Source organism: Oxyura jamaicensis, chromosome 1 (genome assembly GCF_011077185.1).
Source record: "Oxyura jamaicensis isolate SHBP4307 breed ruddy duck chromosome 1, BPBGC_Ojam_1.0, whole genome shotgun sequence".
NCBI lineage: Eukaryota > Metazoa > Chordata > Aves > Anseriformes > Anatidae > Oxyura > Oxyura jamaicensis.
The window spans coordinates 65,893,691-65,918,551 of record NC_048893.1 but is presented as its reverse complement, the minus strand read 5'-3'; the positions used below and the strand labels follow the sequence as shown (position 1 = coordinate 65,918,551).

The window sequence follows — 24,861 nt, the reverse complement described above, 5'->3', positions numbered from 1 at the left end:
GACAAGTGATTGCCAGGTGATTAAACTAAAACTCAATTAAAACCACATCAAGGAATTAGATGACCTATAGCTGCTGCAAAAGTGATTAAATAAATAAATCAAGAAAGATCACATTGTTCTAATAGTATATGGTCTTAGTGCTGAGGACGTTAACTAATTTATTGATTGTGATCTGTGACTGACATCACCACCACACCTATAACAGCCACATGCAAAGGCAATTCAAACTAAACAACAATGAAAATCACCCAACTCCTCCTTTCTATGGCATTTATAAGGGTCAACCAATTATTTCTTTTCTTTTGTTTGATATCCAAAATTAGAGTAAATGAAACCACGAGAACTAGGATACAGTCATCCTAGCCAGTAACTCTGTTGTCTCTGGGGGTTCCCATGATAAGATTCACTTTGAATAACTGACACCAATGAGAACAGGTAAGCTTTACACTTCTAAAGAAAACTATTTTGTAGGAAAACAGACTATTTAATATTAAAATATCTATAGGTGTAAGAGTATAGTTATCCTAATTCTTTCTCTCTGATTCTAAAATATAGTCATATTTTCTTTTTATAAAATAAAACATTTTCTTCATGAACAGTTAGATAAGAGTAGCTTCATGCAAAAATAAAATATCTATCTGCTTCTTAGTCAAAATGTTATTGTCACTTGTATTTGGATTTAGAGTTTGCTTCACTAGGCTTTGATGGAGAAACTAAACTGAGTTACAAGTGATTTTTAGGTTGGATTTCTCTGCTTGGTTGGTCTAAATGATGATCACATCATCTTCTACAGGTGAGAAGACAGAAGTAGTTTTTGGCTGTGTTACGAGCTACAGCCATTTTCATCCCCAACCGGACATCTCTGGAGAGGGGAGGAAAAAATAAAATAAAATTATTTGCTGTCTGAGTTCTTGCTTTAGACTTTTATTAGTTTAAAAATATATAATTTTTGGAATTATTTTAGGGAGTAGTCTTTTGCTACTTGAACCTAGGTTTCAGAACTTCAACTTTTTGCATTTGCTTTAGAAACAAGCTAGAGAAGTAATCCAGAACTTGACAGCAACATTCTGAGAGTTTTTTGGAGGTAATCTTGGAATATGTCTTTATCCATACTGACTATTATGCATCTATTTTGGGATGTAGGAGTCCTAATAGATCTGAGGATGTAAAACATGAGTAGTTATATAGATGGGTGGGAAAAAGCAGCAGAGATGATGTTTCGAAAAGTGCCATCAGGGGTGTTGAGAGCTCTATTTAGAGAAGCAGGCCTGATTTACCACTGCCTTGTATACATCTGTTTGTGCAAAATAGATGCAAAATACTTCTCATTCATATTTGGGAGTATTTTGAAGAAATGTTAGTGATCTCAATGAACTCTATAAAAAGGAAAAAGTGATCTGGGAAATCTGCAAACTGCTCTGTAGATAAAGTATTATCCACAGAAGCATTAAAAAGCACTATAACTTTGGCTCTTTCTAATTTCCATTCAAGCTGGTGATTGCTTTTTGTTGAGAGAGTGTATTGTTTATGCTTCTGTCCCGTATGATGCATTGTAGCACAATATCTGGTTAGAGAAATAGTTTTGGTTTAGGTTACTTTCAGATTGCTTTTTTTCTTTGGTAATGTATTTAACTTATTTTCTTTTAAAACTTGCTTTTCTAATTTAAATGTAGTGGCATTACTTATTTTTACAATTAACTTTCTTATCTGAATTTCAACCAAATATAACAAATGTAATAGATTAGATATTGTTAACATTAAAAAAAAAAAAAAAGTGCTTGCTTTTTCGTTTGTTGTCTAATTAAAACACCATCTTATTTTATCCAAATTATTTTCTTGATCTATTATTTGAATTCCACTGAAATGTTAGCTTTCCCATGTATTTAGACCTTTATCTTTAACATATGTATAGAGTTGCAGATATTGTATTGGATTCACGTAATTTAACAGGTAATATTATTTTGGGGAAAAAATCTTTTTCATTAATTAAATAAATGGATTGAATACCTGAATTTTGCTAAATGTACAAGTTGAAATGTTGATAGAGAACACTTATTTATGTAATGCACTTTGATCCTATATGTAATGTCACAAATGTGACAGGTGCCCTAAGAAATTGTAGCGGTGAAGTGTGGAATTCAAAGCGAGAGCCTTAACAGTTTGCTAATTGCAGTGGAGGAGAACAGAAGTATACCTGCAACTTAAGCTGCCCTATTCAGTCCAACCTGAAAAAGTCAAGCATGTCTGGTGCAGACAGCAGAGAGGTTCAAGAGAAGCAGCTTTGGGATGACGTTGCTGACAAGGAGCAAAGACTGACACCCAGTAGATGCAACCATGCTGGAAACATGTCTCAGCCTGAGAAGAAACTCCAAGAGGCCATTTGTGTGCTGCTGGTGGAGCTGTGTGAGAGATTCACATTCTTTGGCATTGTCTGCAACATGATCCTCTTTTGCACTGTCAGACTTGGCTATCGTAACTACCAGGCAGCTATTGTCAATATGTGCTTCGTAGGCACCTCCATGTTGACGCCAGTACTGGTTGGCTGGCTTGCCGAATGCCTTGTGGGAAGGACCAAGCTTGTGTGCATCTGCATGTTTCTACACTTCCTAGGTAGGTGACAGCCTGGTGACTATTTAATGTTTTAATAATTGTATTACAGAAATACATTGCTGAACACTGTTTGAAATTTAATAATTTTCTCTCTCTTGTGGCCAACTTCACTAATAGCTAATTACTTCATTTTTCCTCTACAAAATGTCTTGTAGCTTTTTGTGTATGTCATTTTGTAAGGCAGTACTTTGAAAAAGACTAAAACATTTGCATATATGGCTTATGGACAGCTGGCACATGAACTTTACTCCTCTGAATAGCTAAGCCAGTTCAGAGCAGAGATGCTCATCTCTTTCTTAAAACTGGTCACATTAACAAGCATACATTGCTACTAGTGTTTGGGGGCAAATGGGAGACTTTAGTCAGTTTGAGAGAGAGATTGGAATCCCAATCCCAACTGAGATCTCAGCTGTTGGTACCAAGATTTTTATTATATGTAAAAGTATGTGACTATTTTAGTTGGACCAGTGGGAAAGATATATTTAAGTACACATCAGTATAAACAAACATTGCTGTGAGTACAGAGGCTATAGCCTCATACCTATATTGAGAGCCTGATTTCTGATAGCATATTCTGAATCTTCCCCACCTGTTTTTCTGAAGATCTTTTGTATAAGAGCACTGCTCAAAAGTATGACTCTTCTGTAGCAATTAGTGCATTTCAGAGCTGGTGGTTGCTCTGTTGGGATAAACTGAGCAGATAGAAATTCTTCTTACTTGCACCAATTGTTGAGGATTAGCAGGTGTGACTTCTGCAATAGCCAGCCATGATGATGTTTAGACATGCAACAAACTAAGGGAAAAACATCATTCCTGAAATCATCTTCTCTAGTTTCTCAAATTCCCAAATGCCCTTGAGTTGACTGAAAAAACATTGTGTAAGCAGCCTGGAAAAATGACTGCTATTATGTTCCTTTTTTTTTTTTTTCCCATGGGCTTCTGGGTTGAAGTCTTCTGTAATTTGTCCTTTCAATACACATCTTAAAGTAGGAGACCAGCGACACTGACAGAATTTGATGGTTTTGGGCTGATGGTTAAACTGAACTTTTGATGAAATTTTTTTTGATAGACCATTATATATTTCTGATCTGTTTGATGCACAGTCATAGTCTTAGTCTCACTAACATTGGTGGTGTTTGCACATTGCTGTATTTTGAATTTAGCCTCCAATTAAAACTCAGAGAATCTGTAGATGACTTTGAGAATTTGTTTTTTAAATTATAGTTCTCATTAAAATTCTGGGTTTAAAGAAGATACAAAACAGACTTTTGTTCCATAATGAGGGGTTCTTTGGCTGTTCATTTTTTTGTCAGGCAAATTACATGCCTCACCTGGTCCCTTCTGCCAAGTGGAGAGCTACTGCCCTCTACACGCAGGCAATGGAGAAAGCACAATGTGAAGAGCTGCATTTCCAGAGTGAACTCTTCAGCTGATTGAAGGACCTGAATCCTTACAAGCACCTGGGGCAGAAAAGTGCTTTCTCAGAGGCCCTTAGTCATCTTGCCTTTCTATATTTAGTGATACCCAGAAAGGTTCTAGATCTGTATGGGAATAAGACCCTTTCTCTTCGTACTCATCTGTTGTCTGTTTTTTTTCCATGTCTTTTCAACCAACATAATTGATTAAAAATTCTAACTTATCAGTCTGATTTTAATCTATTTTAAATAATTTCTTCCCATTCCAGGCACAGCCCTGCTACCTGTTGTGGCTTTCCCATTTGAAGACATTTACATTGACAGACGACACATTCTTCTTCATACGCTAACAAAAAAAGAGCAGAAAATAGTATTCTACTTTGCACTACTCACAGCTAGCCTGGGAATAGGAGGCATAAGAGCTATAGTTTGTCCATTAAGTGCATACAACCTTGAGGACTGTGGACCAAAGGAACTTCTTTCTTTTTTCAACTGGTTAGTAACTAAATATTAGCTAAATATCTGTAGAGGATAATACAGCATTGCTTTGAAATTTACTTTCAGACTTACAAGACAGATTCCAAGATGGTAGGTTTTGTTTTGGGATTTCTGTTTAAACTGCAAAAACCTTAGATTTTGGAATAATTTCCAAGAATTTCTGTAAAAAGCTTTTGTTATAGTTCTTATTTTGCTAAAGGTGATAATCTATTTTGGCCTCTATCAGAAATCTTCATTTGGAATTAAGATGAATTGATTTGCCCAAATATTCAGACTTGATAACCTAGCTGCTGTTAGGAAACCAAATGGAAAGCAATGTTCTACCTTTAACATGTCTATACCTTGAGGATATTTTGCTATTACTCACTGACGATGGCAAAATTCAATAATACATTAAAGTTTGCATCAGAATGATTTTTTAGAAATGACAGCAGTAGTTTGGTTTATTGGCACTAAGCATTGTTAGTTGCCTCTAACCACTAAAATCAGTGGTAAGGATTTGCTGTGTTGTTTCAGCTTGGCCACTGTGAAGATTTAGCATGAGATGAACTATTTGACATTTGTGTTTCATTTAGAGTATTTCATATTTTTTCAGGAAAACTTTGAGAAAAATTTCTGGGAGGTAAAATGCTTCCTAAAAAAAAAAAAAAACAACAGTTTTTTAGTTTCAAATTAACTATTCATCTGTGTGTAAGAGGGATCACTTTTGGTCATATATTTTCATTTATTTACCACTTTAGTAGCACTAAACATTCACCTTTACTTTCTGATTAAACTGTGGAATGAGGATCAAAGAAGTATCAGTGGGAACTTCTGGATTCCTGCTTCATGGCAGGGTGAAGCAAGCTTTAAACTGCCCCCTTTTCTTTCCCTTCCCTATGCATGCATACTTTTAAAATCAAAACTGCACATTTGCTTATTGACAATATAATGCTGAGGAATCAGTGAAGATCATGAATCAGATCTCTCTTCCTTTGGGAATGGCTCTCCTGGCTATGCTTTTTTCCTCCAATTATGTTAATATCAGAGTTTTTGAATTAAATTCAAACCTGAATGAATAAAGCAGCTTTACCAAAGGTGGATGAGACTGTTTAGTTCCTTAGAGCAGATTCTGCCTCCTTGACCTGCCCATAGGAGAGATGGGAAGAAAAATCCTTCCTTTTTACTCTATTCTGAGTTTTAATCCTTAATTAGCAACATCATTTTGATTAAATAAGACTCTGGGGGTTAAGACTGGAGAGCAATCAGTTGTTCCGAAAGACAGCTCTAGAGAATTTAGTGCACTATGGTCTTAGCCATTCAGAATTGTGTTTAATCAAAGTGACATTTCTCAGTGTTGATTACAAAGGAGACATAATATGAATAAAAAATTCCTTGGGGGAATCCAAATGGGTCAGTTCTTGGGGCTTTAGAAATATTAAAGCATGTGTGTGATTTAAAAAAAATAAAATAATTTTAGTGATGACATCCAAGGATGGGCTACTTGATTGCAATATCAAGATTTTTTTAAATGGGATTATATTCCTAGTGATCTTAATCTTGTTATAATCTCTCAGAATATAATCATTTGCCCTTGGTAGCCTGTTTTCTATTGGTAGGTGTTTTTCACAGGATTGAATTTTAACATAATATATGAAAAGAGGTGATTGCATACTCTTGATGAGCCTATGTTCTGAGAAAAGTTCTAGTGTTTTTTTTTTGTTGTTTTTTTTTTTTTTTTTTTTTTAAGAAATAGTGAAGTACAAACTTGTTTGTATCTATTGTCTTCGTGAATGGAATTAGATGACTACTTTGCACATCCAGGCCTGGGTCTAATCTCTAGAATGATCTATGGCTGTGGCCACCTAAACAAATTCTGTCAGGAGTAGAGAATAAGTGCAAAGGGTACAGTCCAGACTAAGGATAAGTTATCAGTGTTGTCTTGTCTTACTGATCTGCTGGAAAAAAAATAATTAGACAATATGGGACCAATAGTATTTCTCGTCTCTTTCATTCTACCCGTTCTGTTTATTTTGTTCACCTTCTCTTTGCAGAGAATTCCATAGTGCTTCAGAAAAATTTTACCACCTCCTAAAAAGTTGTAATACATAAAAATATATATCTTGGATACTGGCCCATTCTCATTCTAGGTCTGAGTCTAGATAAATCAAAACTTAATTTGTTAGGGCTTGATGTGCTTAAAAAATAAAATAAAATTGTATTTCAAGTGGCAGGAATACTTATTCGGTACTCAGAATATTCAGTATTCAGAATGAATCCCCAAAATGTTGGAATTTCAATTTTAGAGTGTTTTCAAGGCTTTTTAAAATCTAGTTCTGTTTTCATTCAGCAAGTTCATCTTGATTGCTATATTATGTAAAAAAAAAAAAAAGTCCAAACTCTATAAACATTAACAATACTTTTTAAAGTCATCTGGATAATACCACTTAAGTTATCATAATGGATACATTCCCATATGACATTCTAATAAAATTATTTTCTTCTGGGCATTTCACAATAACATTTCAGTTTGTATCAGCACTGCATTCTTGAGGAGACCTTAGAATGCAGAAGCTGGGTTCCTTTTAGAACACCTAACCTAAAAATGATGACACAGTTGGTACCCTCAATCCACTAGCAGGCTTTGAGTCTATAGGATCAGATTAGAACAACAGTGAAGTAAAATTCTAAATGTATATAATGTGGACACCTGGTCCTTGATGCAAGATAATTGGCTCTACAAATCCACTCCTTTTGTCTTGCAAAGCACATTTTACACCAAGGATTTTCCAGAAGTATGGTGCAATATCTGAAAAGGGGTATCCTCCATGGACTTCTAAGGCTGAAGGTAAAAGTCTGCTACCAAGTGATTAAACCACTTGCCCAACATTCATGGTACACAGTTCACTGTTTCTGTCTCCATAATCCAGGTCAATAGATCAGAACTACAAAACAAGTAATACCCCAAGCAAGTTACCTTAACATTAGATCACTGGTTATTCTAAATAGATTAAGTCCACCTCCCCCAAGCAGGAGGAAATATTTTATTTCACACCAGAGGAAATAATTGAAGGGTTGTTATATACATTGCTATTTCTCTGTTAAGCTTAAAACGTGGTTTCATTATTTTGCATACATAAAGCTTACATTATCAGGTATTAAAAGTGTAAATGGTAAATGCTGATATATTCTTCTTATCCATAAGAAAATTTCAGGTACTAGACTGATAATTTGTTCAGTTCCACTGCCCTAGTAGTTAAATTGTTTACCTCATGAACCTGAAGCATTGAAGTGAAATTTGGTGCAATTTGTGTCAATGTGTGATGTATATGGTTGCTATACTTACTGTGCATTTAGTTTCTTGTTTTAAATTTTATATTCTGTAAAGTCTATAAATTATTCAGCTTTTCCAATTTTGTCTTTTCTCTCTGTCTCTGTGTACTAGGTTTTATTGGTTGATTAACTTAAATTCAGCGGTTGTCTTTGTTAGTATCTCTTATATCCAGCAGTCTGTGGCCAGGAACCTTGGTTTTCTTATCCCATTTGTGTCCATACTTATGGCTATGATCACAATTCACATGGTGCGTGGTGAAATGATTTACAAACCCAAAACAGGTAAGAAGCAACTGTCTCTAAGGAAGTATCTTTAGAGATTATTCTCATAGAGATCAACTTGCACATATAAATAAGCTCTTCCACAATACCCGGTTTGGGTGTAGTTACTTGGGTCTCTGTGTAACTGACAACATCCTCTGTAACAACAGACATACGGATTCAGTATAGGCTGAAAAAAAAATGCGAATGGTATCCAGTAAACTTATGTATACCTTCTGCAGTGTCGAGACAGGTTCAGAGAAGTTGTCTGTACAGGAGCAGGTACTATACGTGTGCAAGGGAATGGATGTGTAAACCAACAACCTGGGAATATCATAGTGATGGATAAACTAGAAAGATTTAGTCAAAACAAATAGACCCAAAGAAACGCATTCCCTCTGTGTGCATGCATGCACACGGGAAAAAAAAATCATGATAATATCTGACTCAGGCTTGTACTGTAAAGGCTAGCATCAAATTAGGTAGCTTTTTGTAGAGAATGGTGGTTGTCTGGCTCACTGGGACTCACTAAAGGTTTTACAACCTGAGAAGCTAAAAACATTTAGTATCTATCCCCAGGCTAAACTTTCATATTGACTAAATCTGTAGTAGTTTATCATCTAACTAGTTTAATTTTACTAAGTGAATTAATGTAATCCTGTAGATAAGCCATTGTATTAGTCATCCATAAATCAAGCAGAATATTTTTTGTGTGTGTCAAGAGGATTTTCCCTATGAACATTGTTCAATTTTTCATATTTTCTACATTTCTGTAGAATGCCTATTTCTAGACTAACATCTGCAAAGTGTTTACCTCCTTGGTCAAAATAAAAGATAATATACTTTGTAACTTCCAGTAAGATGGCTAAATATGAAATTCATCAAAACTGTTATTAAAACCCATAGGTGACCTTACAGGTTTCTTATATATGCTACCTTTTTTATTTTAAGGTATCTCTCTTCAAGTATAGATCATGCATTCAACTATGTTTAGCTGTCAAGCATGGACTTCATTTTCATTTCTTCCCACAGCTATAATTTTTAGGACTGGCAGGTGACCAGATATGAGGAAGAAATATGCATCTACCATCTAGGGTGCAATATAGGATTCTTTATTGTTATTATAATAAAGTAGCATAGACATTCGTGATTACATCAAGGTCAAAGTAGCAGAACATTAGAACCAAGGTCTGAAGTATAATGGAGAAGGAAAATTGCTTTCTGAAAGTTTTAATATCTATAGAGATAGATATTTTAAAGAAAACATTAGCAATACAAGTATAGTGTGCATGATGTTTAATCTGTGTTCTCGAGTATTCTGAGTAATTCACTACTATGGAGTTCTGTGGGGTTTAATTATTTGCTTTTAAAGGACAGGTGAGATACTTATTCTAACTATAATTGGCAAAAACCTCTTGATATATATTAGGTCTATGCCTCACTCAAGTTGCCATCTGAAATATAACATCAAGCAGTTTTATCTTCCTCGTTTACTAGAGGTTATAATCTGCTTAGAACTCCACGTTAGGAAATGTCGCTGAATAATGTATTTGCCAGTTGTAACTCATAAAAGTGATGTTTCCTAGGTATTTGACTGAAATTACATTGAAGAGGACCTCAGCTAATCCATTAGGAAAGGCACTGATATGTTAGGATTTTATTTCTATTTTAGCCTTTCTTTCAATGAGAATAAGCAAGGAAGAACTTGTCCTATATATTCCAGTCCAAAGGAAAAGAGATGCTCATAACTATATTTGAGACTAGGACAGAGCCATTGCATTGCTTTGTCTGAGAGATCCACTGTGTCTGATTGAGGGTACTCTGAGCATATCCTAATTTAAACTCTGACTCCAAATATTTGTAGAGTCGTAATAGCACTGCATAACTACATTTAATTCTTTCTCTGTGAATGTTCAGCTTGTCACACAGGATGAAGCAAGAGATTATCACTCCTCTGACCAAAACCATGTAATTACTAGCTACGCCAATAATTTGAGTAGATACAGATTTATTTATTTATTTTCTGAAAATAAATTGCCTTTGATAAGATCACTAAGTCCCACTTATTTTCTAATTACCTTCTTAGTCAATTCACCCTGGAAGACTAAAGACTTCTTTGTCTTCAGGTTCATTCTTGAAATGTTCATTTTTGAAATACTCTAGATCCTAAACTCTAGCAACATTTACCGTGAGCAGTAAGAGTACTTGCCTAGTACAGTCACAGAACAAAATATGTACCCACTTTTTGTTTTGATAATGATCTCTTTCAGATTTTATTCAACAATATAACAGTCTACAGGTTAATGCCAAACAATCAGTTTAAGTACATTTATATTTAATTTTCTTGCCTTAGTACTCTTAGCATCTGAAGAATTTAGGTGTTAGATGGACACTTCTGGAAAATGTTCTCCACCAGAAATAGTAGAGACTTCTTTTCTTCTACGATCTTTTTGGTTCACCTTAATGTTTAGACTGCATGTATTAAAAAAAAAAAAAAGTTACTCTTCAGTTTAAACACTTTAGAAAGGCAGAGACATGCTACAACCCCAACTCTCATGGATGAGCAACTTACCAAAAGTAAATGAATCTGCATCTTTGAGCCCAAAGCTAACAGTTCTTTCCATGTTTTATTTCTGTTTCTACTGTCTCAGGAAGTAAGCAATTCCCAAGCCCAGTAACCTGAGGGCAAATCTTAATATGCCAAAAAAAGAGACTGAAAGCTTTTCCTCTCCCACTGCATGCTACTTGGAAGTCCTGAGATAACATTTCTGGCTTTAAAATGCATCCCTCAAAATTTTCTATTCCATCAGCTCTGTTTAGGACTCCCTTTCCTTCTCGTTTTGCTACTGCCATCTCCTTGCTGGACTCCAGTAGATATGCAATATTTCATTGTTGAATTGAAAACTAACATTATTTAATCAATAGAAAGCAAAAGCAAAGGAGGGTAATACTTTACCTTCTCAACCACAACAACAAATTGCCATGGTGTGTTAAATAACTGATAGTAAAAGGCACCTTTTTCTGTCTCTGTGGATGCTCAGCTGGATTACTTTTTCTTTTTCCCCTCTTAAGTAGTGAATCAAATGACTTCAAAACAATGCTTTTGAACAGATCCAGACTTATTTTCTTCACCCTTTCACAAAAGGCATAAGGGCAAATATGTTGGATTGTATTTTCTATTCCAAAGTGATTTATTTTTCTTGTTTATTCTGGCAGCAAATAAAAATAAACCAATGGCTAATATCTCTGTTTTCAGACAGTTCACTTCTGACGACTTTTGGGGTAATTGCTAGTGCACTGAAAACTTGCTGTGTGCAGTATCGCTACTTTGGTGGAGGTGTAACAAACTGGCTAGATCACGCCAAGGAAAACTATGGTGGTCAGTACAGTGAGATTCAAGTGGAAAGCACAAAGTCACTTGCCAGGCTCTTCCCACTGTTTGCTTTCCAAATTCTGTACAGAACGTGTATTATGCAGGTGAGTAAACAGCTTAAAAAATCAACTTGAAAAAGATTAATGTGTTTAGTACCATGTTTCCAGGCATGTTTTTTAACTGTTGCTTTGCCAGCTGAACCACTTTGCGGAGTAGTATTAATTGCCTGAGATTATACTTTATTTCCTCTCATCGCATTAAATAAGCAAAATCACCTTGATCAAGACTTGTGAAGGAGCTTGTGTGGCTTCTTGCTGCTCATTTATATTCATCCTTATTGGCTGAAACATGTAGTGCTAGAGAGTCTTGTGCTCCTCATACTGCTTTATGTTATTGGAGACTCAGGTTCAGCATTCTTCTAAGAAACTGGGAAACTGTTTTTCCAATGTTCACTCACTTTTGGGGCAAGACATAAATCTGTTTTAGTTGCATATTTCATCTACTGTTTTGGTGGGATTATGCAGCTGGTGTACCTATGCTGGATATGGATGGTTTTTCATTTGTGGAAAGAAATAGTCTTTCAAAGCCTCTCTACCAGGTTATGTGACTCTTTCCACTTTTGAGTGTATGTTATGCAAATATGTCAGGAAGTTACTTAAGCTGGCATGATTTCTTCAGATTAACTTCTGACTGGATGATCCTGGCTGAGCAGGAGTTTGAAGCAGCTTACCTTTTGGCAACTGGCATAACAAATTTGAGCTGGTTTAGTAATTCATTTTTACTTATTCGTTTTAAAATGCGTGCATGGGCTGCTTAAGGAAATTTTTACAAATATGTAACACATACTGTTTTATTGACACTTTCTTGACATCATTCTACATTCCTATCCATCTGCCTCATTCTTTCTTCTTTTCCCCCATACATGCCAGGAATTTAAAAGAGAGGAGAGGGAAGGAGAGAAAAAGACCCCCTCCCCCCTCCCATGGCTGAAGCAATGCATTAATGACTAGATAAAAAAACAAACCAGGTATCAATATCAATAATCAGAGCTGTAATATCTTAGAATATATTTAGAAAAGAGAAGACTATTTGCACTACTGAAAGAGTACTTTCAGCAGAATTTCAGTTTTGTCTAAGGCTCTTTCTTAAACTAGGCAATCGATCAATGTTTTTTTCATAAACATTAATATTTTCTCCATATTATGAAGTTTACAGATTTCATTGCCTGTGATTCAGGTTGATGATAATTTAATTCCTATTAATAAGTCAAGTCAATTCTGATTTGCAATAGGAAATGGAAATGAGGAACCAACAAAATTCGGCTCGGTTCTGATTTTTCACAGTTCTGTTGCCACTTATTCATCCTATTACAATTTATATTTCTTTTTAGAGGTGAAATATAGGTGAAAATATTTTTTTATTAAGAGCTAGCACTTGAGTAATTCTTTAGCACTGAACAGACTTCCAGTGACTGGGGTTGAATATAGCCGTCAATGGGTAACCCTTGATGAACTGGGTTACGAGCTATACCTGAATTTTCAGACAGTTATAAATAGTACTCGAACTGTATTTGGCATTGCCAGTCATGCTGAAATGCTATGCAGGATACTGCAGAAATCTAAAGTGCACTGAAGGCAGAAACGAGAGTAAAGAAATCAGTTCTATATCCAGCTCTGTCATGACTGAACTGCTCAAGTAACTTCTTTTTCCCATTGGTCTGTAAAATGGAGTGGATTGTAACTGTGTGTTTCACATGGTGAAGTAAGCATTGAAATTTCAAGCTTCCTCAAAAAACACAAGCAGAAAAATTGGTTGGTAGAACCAAATGTGGGCTTTTATATAAGTGTAAATAAACTCAACAGATCTGTAGTCTCACACAAGCAGGAAGACCTATTTCCTCTTGAAGCGAGAAATGGTCTCACAAGTCTACCTAACTTCATACCCCGATGATTGCCATTGGTGGCCTGCTCATCTTCTGATGATTGGTTTCTGGTTTTGAGTTCCAGAAGTAAAATGAAGCCCTTTGTATATCTGCTATGGCTGTCAGTCACACTAAGCTGCTTCTAAGACTGTGGCCAAATCCGTGTAGCTTTTAAAGCCATGTGCTGGCAAGAGTGTCTAAAAATTTCTCTGACCTAGAACACACAATTAGAAATTCAAAACATCTTTGTATCTTGTTATTCTCAAATGAAAAGGGAATTCTGTTCTGTTAGTGACTTCTTCACAGTGTTTAAAGCACTGAGCACAATTAGTGCGTTGACTGATAGTTTATTTGATCATCCCTAGTTAGAGTTAATATGAACTGACAGGCTGATGCTTAGATTTTTTTTTTTTTTTAAGTGAGGTGTAAATGAAATAAGTGGAAAATGTTAAATCCTGGCAGAGAATGAGAATATTACCATTTGGAAGTCTTTTTATCATGAATGGCTGTTACATTTGGTCAATAGGTAATTAGTTTTCTGACTTTTTCAGAAGGGAAAGAGTTAGAGAAGTTTCAAAATATGGTAAAATCTTATCCATGAAAGGTAACTGGTATACTAATGAAATTGGTTTGTATTCCACAATACAGATTCCGTCAGGATATTATCTCCAAACCATGAATTCCAACTTGAACTTCAGTGGATTTGTCTTGCCAATTGCAGCAATGAATGTAATAAGCATCGTGCCACTACTGATTCTTGTTCCTATTTTGGAATGCGTTAACTCATGTCTCTTCAGTTTCAAGGGAAGTGGACGTTCTCCTACAATTTATATCGGTATGTTAGAAAACCCACGTGTTCACAGTTTTTATATGTATTCTCTTTCTCAAAGAGAACTTCATTAGGTGATAATAATCTTATGCAATTATTTCAAATTATAGATATTAAGCTAGACTTGTTTTGGGATGGCTTTGAGATTAATTTTTCAAATTGTAGAAAACAGTCCTATTAAAAAAAAGGTATTAAGGAAAAAATGCATAGCTTTTGTTTAGGAAGGCAATAAATACTCTTCTGACCGATACAAGGTATTGAAACAAACGCTTGAAAATAGATAGATGTCATCTTGAGGAACTGGTGAGAGAAACGGTACTAACCATTTAAACTTAGGACTTCAACTTGGTTATCTTCTATATGTTTATTTAGCCTTTAAAGTTTATTTTCTTCAGAAGGTGGTGTTTTTTTTTTTTTTTGGTAGGGGAGGGGTTCTTTCAGTTAGTAGCTCTCTGATATCTTAAGAAAGGTGCTGTTCCTCAAAATAGTGAATTTGATTAATTAAGCTATATGTAGAGGCTATCTTTGCATATTTTATGCTATGACTTTACATTAGGAGTACAGCTTTTAATAAAGAAACTGTTATCGCCACTGTAGTTCATTCCAGACTCTTTAGTTGAATCCAAAGTGTGGGGGGTGGGGGAGAAATTTTGTCTAGTTCTGTCTGCAGTGTGTTTTTAGAACTGGCAAGCAATAGGAAACATAGAGACAGTTGTGTCTAAAACAAACCAATGTGTATCACTGGGCCGCTATTCCCGGTGAGCAGGCTCAACATTCAAAATGGAAGATTTCTTGGAGAGGAGCAGGCCTCTTCTCTAGCACTACAATTTTAATTTGAATATCCAATATGGAATACTTGTCTAGGTGTCCAAGACTTTAATAAATAAAATTATTAAACTGAAACTTAATTTAAACACACTTCTTGCATGATTCACATCCATAAAGTGAAGCAGAGGGGGATCTCCAGAGCTGTAGTGTTATCTTTTTCCCATTGAAATAGTGTGAAGTTATCTTGTCTTTTATTAGTTCCAACATTTTCATCAGTAATCACGTAAGCTCAGACTTGGGTATTGGAGCTCATCTCACAGAAATTCATAGCCTAGAAGCAATGATGGCTTTAATAGGGGTGGTGCCTTACAAAGCTGGGTTTCCTTCCTTCGACATCACTGTCCTTCTTCCATTGCCCTGTCCTCCACACCTATGTCCCTGGCCCCAGACTTCCTATGTTCTGGGATCTGAAGGGATCCTATGCATTTACCTACTGATATCAGCTACATCTAATTCTATTAGAAAAGCAGCTTCCATTCTATACTTGCTTAAAGCTATTCTTTTTTGGAGATACTCTTGTTAAACTTCCTACATGTTTTATCATCTGGCCTGCATTACAAAACTCAGACAAAAATATTTATAAAGACTATTTTCTCAGTGTGCTACTATTAATTCAGTGCCCCATGGCAAGCAGCACAGTGAGTACTGACACACACAGAGGTATTAATCTGACAAAATTAGCCTAATTAAGAGTGTTATTAAGTTTTATATAAACCAGATGCATATAACGCAGCAGGCTGCAATTACCCTAGTTTTTAAAATAACATCTGCATTAAACCACAAAAAGCACATTCAGATAGGTTTTTTTCTTAAAACCAAGGAAACTTCAAGTTACTGTTAATGCTGTATCCTGTTATGTTAAACAGAAGTAGAATATATGCAGTGGTTTATCCTTAATAGCTTTGTTTATTAAAATACCCTCCTGTTAGGGGTGATAAATTACCTGAGGCATAAAAATACCTGTGAGTACAGGTAATGACTTCAGACATCCAAGCATATGACTGCAACTGCAAATATGGTAGACCTCTAAGTGCCAATATTTTTGCCAACAGTTAATTAGGTTCACAATTATTTTCAGGAAAAAAAATGAAAGTATAAACAGGATGTTGTTAAGCCAGTTTATAACTACATTTTAATGCAAGCTTTGTAAGAGAAGGAAGTTTGAAGACTTATATTCTTAACATATGGAAAGTTTCAGGAAATTATTCAAAGACAAGCCATAAGACAATGTTGAACTATCTGATTGCTCTGTAATAAGATCTATGTGAAAACTGCAATCTGTGTTACTTTCTCTGAAATTGTTGGTTTATTTGTAAACTTGGTATGATATAACAAATATGAAAAATCTTAACGTGAATTTAGATTGTTGCAAATATATTGAGTATTTGGACTTCATGACAAATATGTGTTTGGAAAATGTAATGCTTTTCCAGTTTCTAGATTGTTATGCTGCTTGATTTAACCAGTGGTACAGAAGATTCAGCAGAGAATGGATTACGTCTTTGCTGGATAGCTGTCCATCAGTTACAGTCAATTTATTCACTAAGGAGGACGTGTTTGGCAGCTCAAGACCACAGAATACTGGACTGCTGCAGCTTTGCTCTTCCTATAGCTAGGCCTTTCATTGCATCCCTACAACCAATGTTGTTGCTTTTGTAATGGCATGGAGAGTTAAGGGTTAAGGGAGTAGGTCATTCTTACTGAAACTGTAGCTAGACATTCTAAAAACAAAAACAAACAACAAAAATTGTGGGAGCATGGAGAGATTTATTAGTACCAAGTGAGAAGTACCTAACTTCCCACATGGGAACTGTGGGCTCCATTGTCTAGAAATGACAAAAGGAGAGAAACGTACAAACCTCCAATTCTAGCAGGCTTTCTGATTACACAAATGTAGCTGATGTATTTTCCAGGCTGATGGTACCCACACAGAGGTGGCATATAGCTAAGGAGACTTAGCCTTGAATTTTCTACCTTTTCTGTCCTAATGCACAAAGAGTCAGACTTCAGTACATATTATAAATATAAAATGAAACAAATCTTTTGATTGTCAATGTCAAAACCAATAAGTGTAACTATTTGCAGTCATGAATTGAGATGAGTCATCTTAAGATAAGAGGGAAACAATATGTGGTCCGGGTATTTGAGCCAAAGTTGTCAAAAGAAAACAAATCCTCATGCCTGTACTTACATCATGGCTTTTAAGGGCTGAGGAAGTGCAAAGTTGGTCAAAATCAATGGGAGATCAAAACATCAGAAGGTTAAATGTTTAAGGTTAAAGCAAATCTAGATCCTTTTGGTAGCTTATTGGAAGTTTTGTCTTGCACTGAGGCTCCCCATAGAGCTTTTTTCCCTGTCCTTTGTTCCTGTGCTTGTGTGGTACAAGGTAACACTCCATGCTTTGTGTGTACATTAATATATTGAACAAGGTATTTTGGATCATGCACTGATACTTCAGCACAACTGAAGAAAAGAGACAACTAATGCCTTAGGTGCAAGTACTTAAAAAGTAGAGGATTCTCTCTTCTAGTAATGCAGCTGATCTTATCCTAAAACGTTAAACAGCCCATCAAATGCACTAACACTTTCAAATACAGATCAGGAGAACTCTGTAGTGGAGGGAAAGGGAAAAACGTAGGAACACTTCATCTCCTGATGTGTGGTCTGTAGTGATTAATTCTTTCTCTCCCGCCTACCATGGTCTGCAACTTTAGTAGCTTAAGTGACTGGACTACTATTTTTTGTACAGAAAACAAATGGGTAAAATATACAGTATATATGTATATTTCAGAATTTTAGAGCTGCTTGAACTGGAGAATTTCCCTCTGTTCTTGGTACCCAATCTTTTGTGATATCTGGAAAAGCTGCCTTCCCTTCTTGCTCTCTTCCCTTCCTAACTCCCATAGTCTTTAAAAATTATAGTTATAAATTCTCCTTTTTGACTTTGTTCTTCAGAAAGGTTTTTCCTCTCATTTGTTCTGCATCACTGCATTCTTTGTGTGCTGAGCTGCTGTCCCTTTACCATAAATTTAGAATTAAGCTTGTGCATGTAGGACATACTTTTTTTATCTGTTTCTTTGTCCAGAGAATTAAACAAACAAAACCAAAAAAAAAAAAGCACACACAACAATACTTACATTACTTCTGCATGCACTGGGTCTCTGACTCACTGTAAATATGTGGTAATCCTGTAACTGCAAACTTAGTGAATACTCTCTGTGCTCTTTACCCAGTTGTAGGTCAGTTATCTGCTGCGCTTTCTGTGATGGTTGCTGGTTTCTCTGAAATACACCGAAAGCATTTCCCTCAGGTGGAACAGACCCTTTCTGAGGAGATTCTCCTGGTCTCCTCCATGCCTTGCTTCCACTTAGCTCCTCAGTACGTCTTACTTGGAGTGGCTGAAGCCTTGGTAACACCTTCCTGTAAGTAAAAATTAACAGGTTAAAGCCAGTGTGTCCTGGTTTGCAAAGAGTGATATCAATTCTTAAATGTAATTAGACTATCATGTAACATTTTTATCCCTGACTCTATTCCACAGGCTTAATGAGCAGATTTATGCTTTACCTGCTTGAAGTAGCATGGTTTGTCTTGCTGGCTGTAATGCAGAGCGAGCAATGTTTTTCCAAATTAACTGGAAGGTTCTGCAGCAGCCTGGTCAGATCCCCTGGGTTGTGTAATCCACCGCTGGGGGGGCAGAGGGGGATGAGGAGAGTGGTGGGATCTGGGGCTTGGATGCATGGCTGGTCTTGAAGTGGAAGCTGGTCAGGCAGTGGGATGATTCGAATGAGATCCTGAGGTCTCTTTATCTCCTGTTCTCAACTATTTTGTAACTGATTTTCCTGAGACTGAACAAACACATGCATGACAATGGAGCTGTGGTTACAGTCTTTGAGCACTTTCAGGCCACCAAAGCAACGTGAAGCAATTTATCTTAACCCTTTTAATTTAAGGACCCAGCTAATGAAATTACTATGTTTTTCATTGACAGAGCATATGCAGGTGGGTACCACAATTCAATTGACACAGTAACTTGAGGAATATTGTAGGTAGATGCAGGACTTCTGTTTGTGCTCCAATCAGGAGTCATGCAAAGATGCCTTCATCATGCCTTTGTTTATGTAATGGAGCCAGAGATAAACATTCCTGTTTTGCAGAGCATAGGCAAAGCCTAGCTCATGCTTACTATCCATAAGCTATGTAGATATACTCCTGATTACAAATCTGTACCTTCTTTTCCTTCTATAACTTATCTTTCAAAACTGCACTGACGTTCCAGAGATTTGTTTTCTGAGGAGCACACCTCCTTACCAATGTTTTACCATCCAGAGATTACTTTTATAATACTAACTTTATCTAATCAACATTCATTGAAACAGGTAAAGTTTTTTCCTGTCAGTTTCTTCCTGTCATCATTAAAGAAAAAACTTCACAGGTAAAGTTTTGGACTAGCTGATTTCTATAAACATTTAATTTTACAGGTTGAGTGTATGTTCCAGTAAAACCCCAGAAATATTCAAATTTATTTCCTGCTCTTAAATAATAATAAAAAAATCTTAGCTTCATTTTTATACTGTAAGACTACTGAGAGCAGGTCATAGTCTGTCACTGAAAGGGTAATTTCCCCTAGTTTTAAATACTTAACATTTTTCAGTAATGCCTCTTCATCAGATAGCTCTGAAGTACTTAACAGAGACAGGTTTCTTGACAGGTTATGTGGTTTCTAGGTTACAGGCAGAGATTAAAAAAAAAAAACAAAACAAAAAAAAAACTGTGACCTCTGTTTACTTTAACAACAACAAAAGGTAGGAGGTGGCTTACTTACAGTCTTCTCATGCTTCTGCATGAAAAGAAAGTTTCTGTTAGAATAAGGCTCTTACCTGGCACAATGGGACAGAACAAAAGTCCAATGACTGGAAGATGACATTAGCCTTTAGAAAAGGCTTGATATTGTGTTTCTTTTTTTTTTTTTTTTTTTCTTATTTTTTTAATGATTATCTTTAGAGTTTGATAGGAAGCAAAGCAGTGCATTCTCTGCTAAAATAAAGACTAAGCGTCTTACTAAGAGCTGCAGTTATAGGTGTGATGCAAGAACACTGGCTAAGTTTGTGATTTGCATAGAAAAAACTAAAGGTAGGTACATAAAATTGGTTATTACTGTAGTCAGTGGAGATGCAGGCCTACATTAATTTGCCCACAGGTACATGGCAGAAACGTCTTGTGATGGAGCATCAAAGATGTGTGCACGGGGCAAGCAGGTCCTTTATGTTACCAGTTTGGCCTCCAGCTGCTGGTGGAGTAGAGCATGGTTCTGCAATATGTTCTGCATCTTATGGGGCAGCCCCAAGTACAGATGACTGAGGCACGCTAGAGCATTTTGGGCAGCAGTGGGCATCTGTATTCATACTACTAAACTGAGCTCTAATTTTCTACTTCAGTTTGAACTGAATTGCTGTTGAGGAACCGTTCACTGGATCTTCATCAATGTTAATGACAGCCTAGACACTGAAATAGTTGTTTCACCTTTCCTGACATTTTACTGCTGTATTATGCAGAAGGTCAAATTCAATTATCATAATAATTTACTTGGCCTGGAAGTACATGATCTAAGTTGAAGACAGAAATGTTCGTACCTGTAATTAGAAGGAAGTGAGGAAGTATCTCAGTTTTGAAGTGCTTGGTTAGAGGAGCTAGATTTGGCATATTGAACTCTTTATCTGAGCTCTGATACTTACAATTGTGTTTATACGATATATTTCATATCTTGTTGATAAGAGGTTTGCTTAATCGCCTGCCTTGGGTAGCATGTGCATCTTTAAGAATACATAATACAGGTATTTTAATGTTTTGCTAATGCTGAAGTTCTGTTTTAAAGAAATAAATAAAATGATAAAAGAATTGCTGTCCTTCACATTTAGAATTTAAGATCACACAGCTTGAATTTGCAACCCTAGCTTGCTTTGAGAAGGAAATTACTTTTCTAAAGCCCAGTGTTTAAAAAAGAGAGGGCTGTGGGGGTTTTGTGTCTGTCTGGTGGAAGGCTGCAGCATGCATTTGCTGCCACAGTGCATGAGGTTGGTGATATGGAGCCGTCCTGCTGGCCACAACAGCTGTGGTGCACTGCCAGTGTCCGAGCAATCAGGTGCACTGTGGCTGCTTGCCCTACAAAGGGTTAGCAGGTTTCTCCAGACATTTCTCTTCCTGTCATCATTCCTCAAAACACTTAGAAATGGTAAGCCTTGTAACAAACTGCTCTGTTATTTAAAGGATATATTGGGGATCACTTCACCCACCAATGAAGTGCAATAGTCTCTAGGGTGAAATGCAGCAGCTGGTTAACAGTTCACAGCAGCACTGTGGGAGAAGTGGGGAATAGAGTGTGCAATTGAAACAGCAGGGATAATTTACATAAGTAGGATACAATTACTAAGTGGAACTTGGTCAAGATGCATACTTTGCATCCCTGGTTTGGGGGAGAATGGGGGGAACAAACAAAAAGCACAACCCAGCACCTTCTAGGCTCTTAGAGACTTTTAAAGTAGCTAGGACACTGACTGTCCAATGTTTCAGACTGTACTGTTGTATCTACAGATGGTATCCTGGGCTCACCTGCTTTCTCTTGCCCTCAGGCTTTTGATGCCTATTTTGAATTAGGAAAAAGCACTGCCCATGGTACTTTTTTTTTTTTAATGTTTCCAATGCTCTCATTTGGACATCCAAATTAAAAAGGGTGGGAGATGGTAATTGTAGTTTCATTTGTATTCAGTAATGCTTCAGGCAACTCAGCATCCAAATAGGCTTCTCTGCTGACAAGTTTCTTAGGCTGGAGGTCTTTCAAACTCGAGTAATAAAGCAGACTGGGAGACACTGGGGCTTGGAGAGCTAGTGTGGTTGAGAGCTTAAGGTGTGAAATTAGGAAGTGAGAGGCTTTGACCAGGGAAAGCTGCTCAAAGAGAACAGCTGTTAAAAATGCTTGCTGTTACTCCAACCTAGTGTTACTCTAACCTAGCTTAGCCAAACTACAACTGGTGGGACTATAGTAATCCATGCTACTATTGCATGCTACAACTCCCTTCCCCCCACCCCCCACCCGCCCCCCCCACCCACTCACCCCAAGTTGTTGCTTTGTCAAGTTTAATCTTCTGACAAGAAAGACAACAGGTCTTAAAGAAACCAGTGACCTGTGGTGTTTCTGTATGGGGATTTTCATCCAGCCTTAACTAAGGCAAATTAACTACCCAAGTTAGGGCATGATTTGAACTTCAGAAGCATTCACCGGTGGCCTTGCTGCATTGGCTCTTGCATGTAAGGTCCTGTAGTTGAAATCCCATCTGCTTTCTTTACCCCTCATGACTGTGGTAGTGGTTTTCTTTGTCTTTTTATGCTTCAGGTTTTTAAAAGGTGAAAGTGACTGGGTGAAAAATCATTATGTGCTTGTGAATATCCTTAGTTGTATATGGGGTGGTTTATTATGGAGATTTATTTGAACAGTTCAGATGATCCGTTTTAATAAGGTACACAACAACACATGACTGCCCTTCTGCTTCAGGTAAGTTCTATTGGTAAAATGTTGAAAGTCACCACTGGATTTTTTCCTCTCATCTATCTTCTACTATCACTTAAAATAAAAACAGCAAAAACAACAAACTGTAACTGTATTTGCTTCCTTTTAAAAGGTTCACTGCTATCATTCTGGCTTGTGCCAGAAAGAATTCGAGGTATTTCCATGCATTTTTTAACTCTCTTCAATGGAGCTGGCTGCTTTATGGGAGCTTTCTTTGTTCAGACAGCCCACACAGGCACTCAAGGTAAGAACATGCCTATGACTGATATTCCTTAGTAGTTTGCTAATCCCATTGATTATTGATTTGGAGAATTAGACATCAGAATTAAAGGAGATGCCAAAGTTTATTTGCTTTCACAATTAAGATGGAATTAAGATAAGAAATAGCCTTGCAGCTGTATTCATCCAATTTTAGTGAGTCATCTTAGTTTTGATAGGTGGAGTAATTAGTGAATGGCACCATGCAGGATGCCTTCACCTCCTGTCTCTATACCTCTACTCTGGAACACAAGAAAATAAATTGTCTTGCATGTATCTTCTTATGATCATGGCCAAGTATGTTCGTAGTAGCCAGTGTAAGCTTCTAGTAGCACGTGTAAGCTTCTGGCCGTGAGAGCATGATTACTGCTTTAGAAAATGAACCCATCTCCCTTTTCCCCAACGACTGGAAGAACAAGATTCTGTGACAAGATAGTTTCACTGTTTTCACCCTTTTCCAGACAAATAATGCCATTCCCAGATAAACTGATGTTTCAAGATGAGTTATTTCAGATTCAAGAGTATTTAAAGAGTAAAGAGTATTTAGTGCAAGCCCTGAACTAGAAATTTCTCTGGGTTGCTGACTTTGAAGAAAGGCAAAGGGTTTAAGCTTTTTTTTTTTCCTTTGCTGATAAATCTTCTTTCAATACATAAGACTTGTTTCATAAGTAAATTAAAAAAATAATGCACTCGAGTCCTTGAGCTGAAGGACGAGGATACCTTTGTTTACATATCTGAAATAGGGCCTGTTTTTAAATTCAAACTTCAATTAAATACTCTAAATACCAGGCACAAAAACGTCACCTGGAGACGGTTAAAAAGCAGGAATGCTTACCCAAATGAATCAGGCAAAGAACCATTAAGTACTAAGACATCATGGCAGAGAGCAGAGCTGCTTGAATTTCCATCAGTAGAATATTTTTTTTCATTGAATAAGGAGGTTCAGCAAAACTAGCACTTCAAGAAAGATTGTGTTAACTTTTTCCCCTATATTCGCCTCTCCCCCAAAAGTATGCTATTAACTTTGATAAAATTGAAATATTTTGTTTTTGATAGAATTAAATATTTATATATATAAAAAAAATTAAACATGATGTCTGCATCAAAACATTTTGACTACGTGGTGCCACTACATATGTCACTTATTCATTTATGTAATATTTATATAGAGCACCAGAGGAAATTTGATATTTGTATTTGGTTTACAATTTGGTAGATTTTGTCTAGTTCTATATCATTGTTTTTTTTTATTTCTAAAAATATTCAAAATATTCAAAATTTTTTTCTTTTTTCTTTCTAAAAATATTTAATTATTCAAAAAGAAAATGTCTTTCTTGCCAGAAATACTGTTTTATTAGAGCTTTCAAATGTTTATCCTGACTTGGACCAGAAAACTCATCAGAGAATGCAATTCAATGTTCTAACCCTTTTTGCTCAAGGTTCTCAAGCAAACGGGATAAGTGTTTGTTTGTTTGTTTGGCTAAAATACTTCTCACTTCTAAGAAGTTGTGTGGAAAAGATCTCCACTTAGCTTATAGGGAGTGTAAGTGAATTGACCAAACTGTCATCCTGAGCAAAAGTCACTCTTAGAGTTTCCAAAGACATTCAGCAACTGTTTGTATTCAGATTAAGGTGTTGCAGCTGGACTGAATAAACTCTTAAACAGAGGAACTCCACTGCAAAACATGAAAAGTTACAGGGAAAATATAATGAAAGATGTTTCATGCTTGCTCTATTCCTCTATTTAGGAAAAATAACCTCTAAGGGTTCTATTAGTATGTAAACAAACATATTGGCCTGTCATTTTTTTTCTAAAAATACATGGAACTTCACTGGCTATCTCTTTCCTGGTTTTCACCTGCTAGAGTGAGATAAATTGTTCCAAGCTGCCACAGTTCACAGCTTGATAATAGTGGAAACATTCCTGTATCTTACTTTGTTATAATCCTCTAGACTGAAGTGATCTCACCCCAATAGACTTTTGTCTTGCTGAGT

At 36.3% G+C, this 24,861-nt stretch overlaps 1 protein-coding gene across 3 annotated transcripts in view; it reads left to right on the top strand.

Annotated features, from left to right (window-relative positions):
* Positions 1 to 282: 282 nt before the first annotated feature.
* The window catches only part of SLC15A5 (solute carrier family 15 member 5), a 31,867-nt gene continuing 7,288 nt past the window's right edge, over positions 283 to 24,861 (top strand). The window contains exons 1-9 of one of the 3 annotated variants that reach the window (XM_035315440.1): positions 283 to 435; positions 741 to 793; positions 2,174 to 2,610; positions 4,295 to 4,520; positions 7,948 to 8,117; positions 11,353 to 11,573; positions 14,039 to 14,225; positions 18,281 to 18,469; positions 22,721 to 22,852. In XM_035315440.1, the coding sequence (XP_035171331.1) occupies positions 2,241 to 2,610; positions 4,295 to 4,520; positions 7,948 to 8,117; positions 11,353 to 11,573; positions 14,039 to 14,225; positions 18,281 to 18,469; positions 22,721 to 22,852 (1,495 nt within the window). In that variant the 5' untranslated portion in view covers positions 283 to 435; positions 741 to 793; positions 2,174 to 2,240. Of the gene's footprint in view, positions 436 to 740; positions 794 to 2,173; positions 2,611 to 4,294; positions 4,521 to 7,947; positions 8,118 to 11,352; positions 11,574 to 14,038; positions 14,226 to 18,280; positions 18,470 to 18,585; positions 19,320 to 22,720; positions 22,853 to 24,861 lie in introns of those variants that run through there. The other 2 variants (XM_035315442.1, XM_035315441.1) reach the window with 2 other exon arrangements.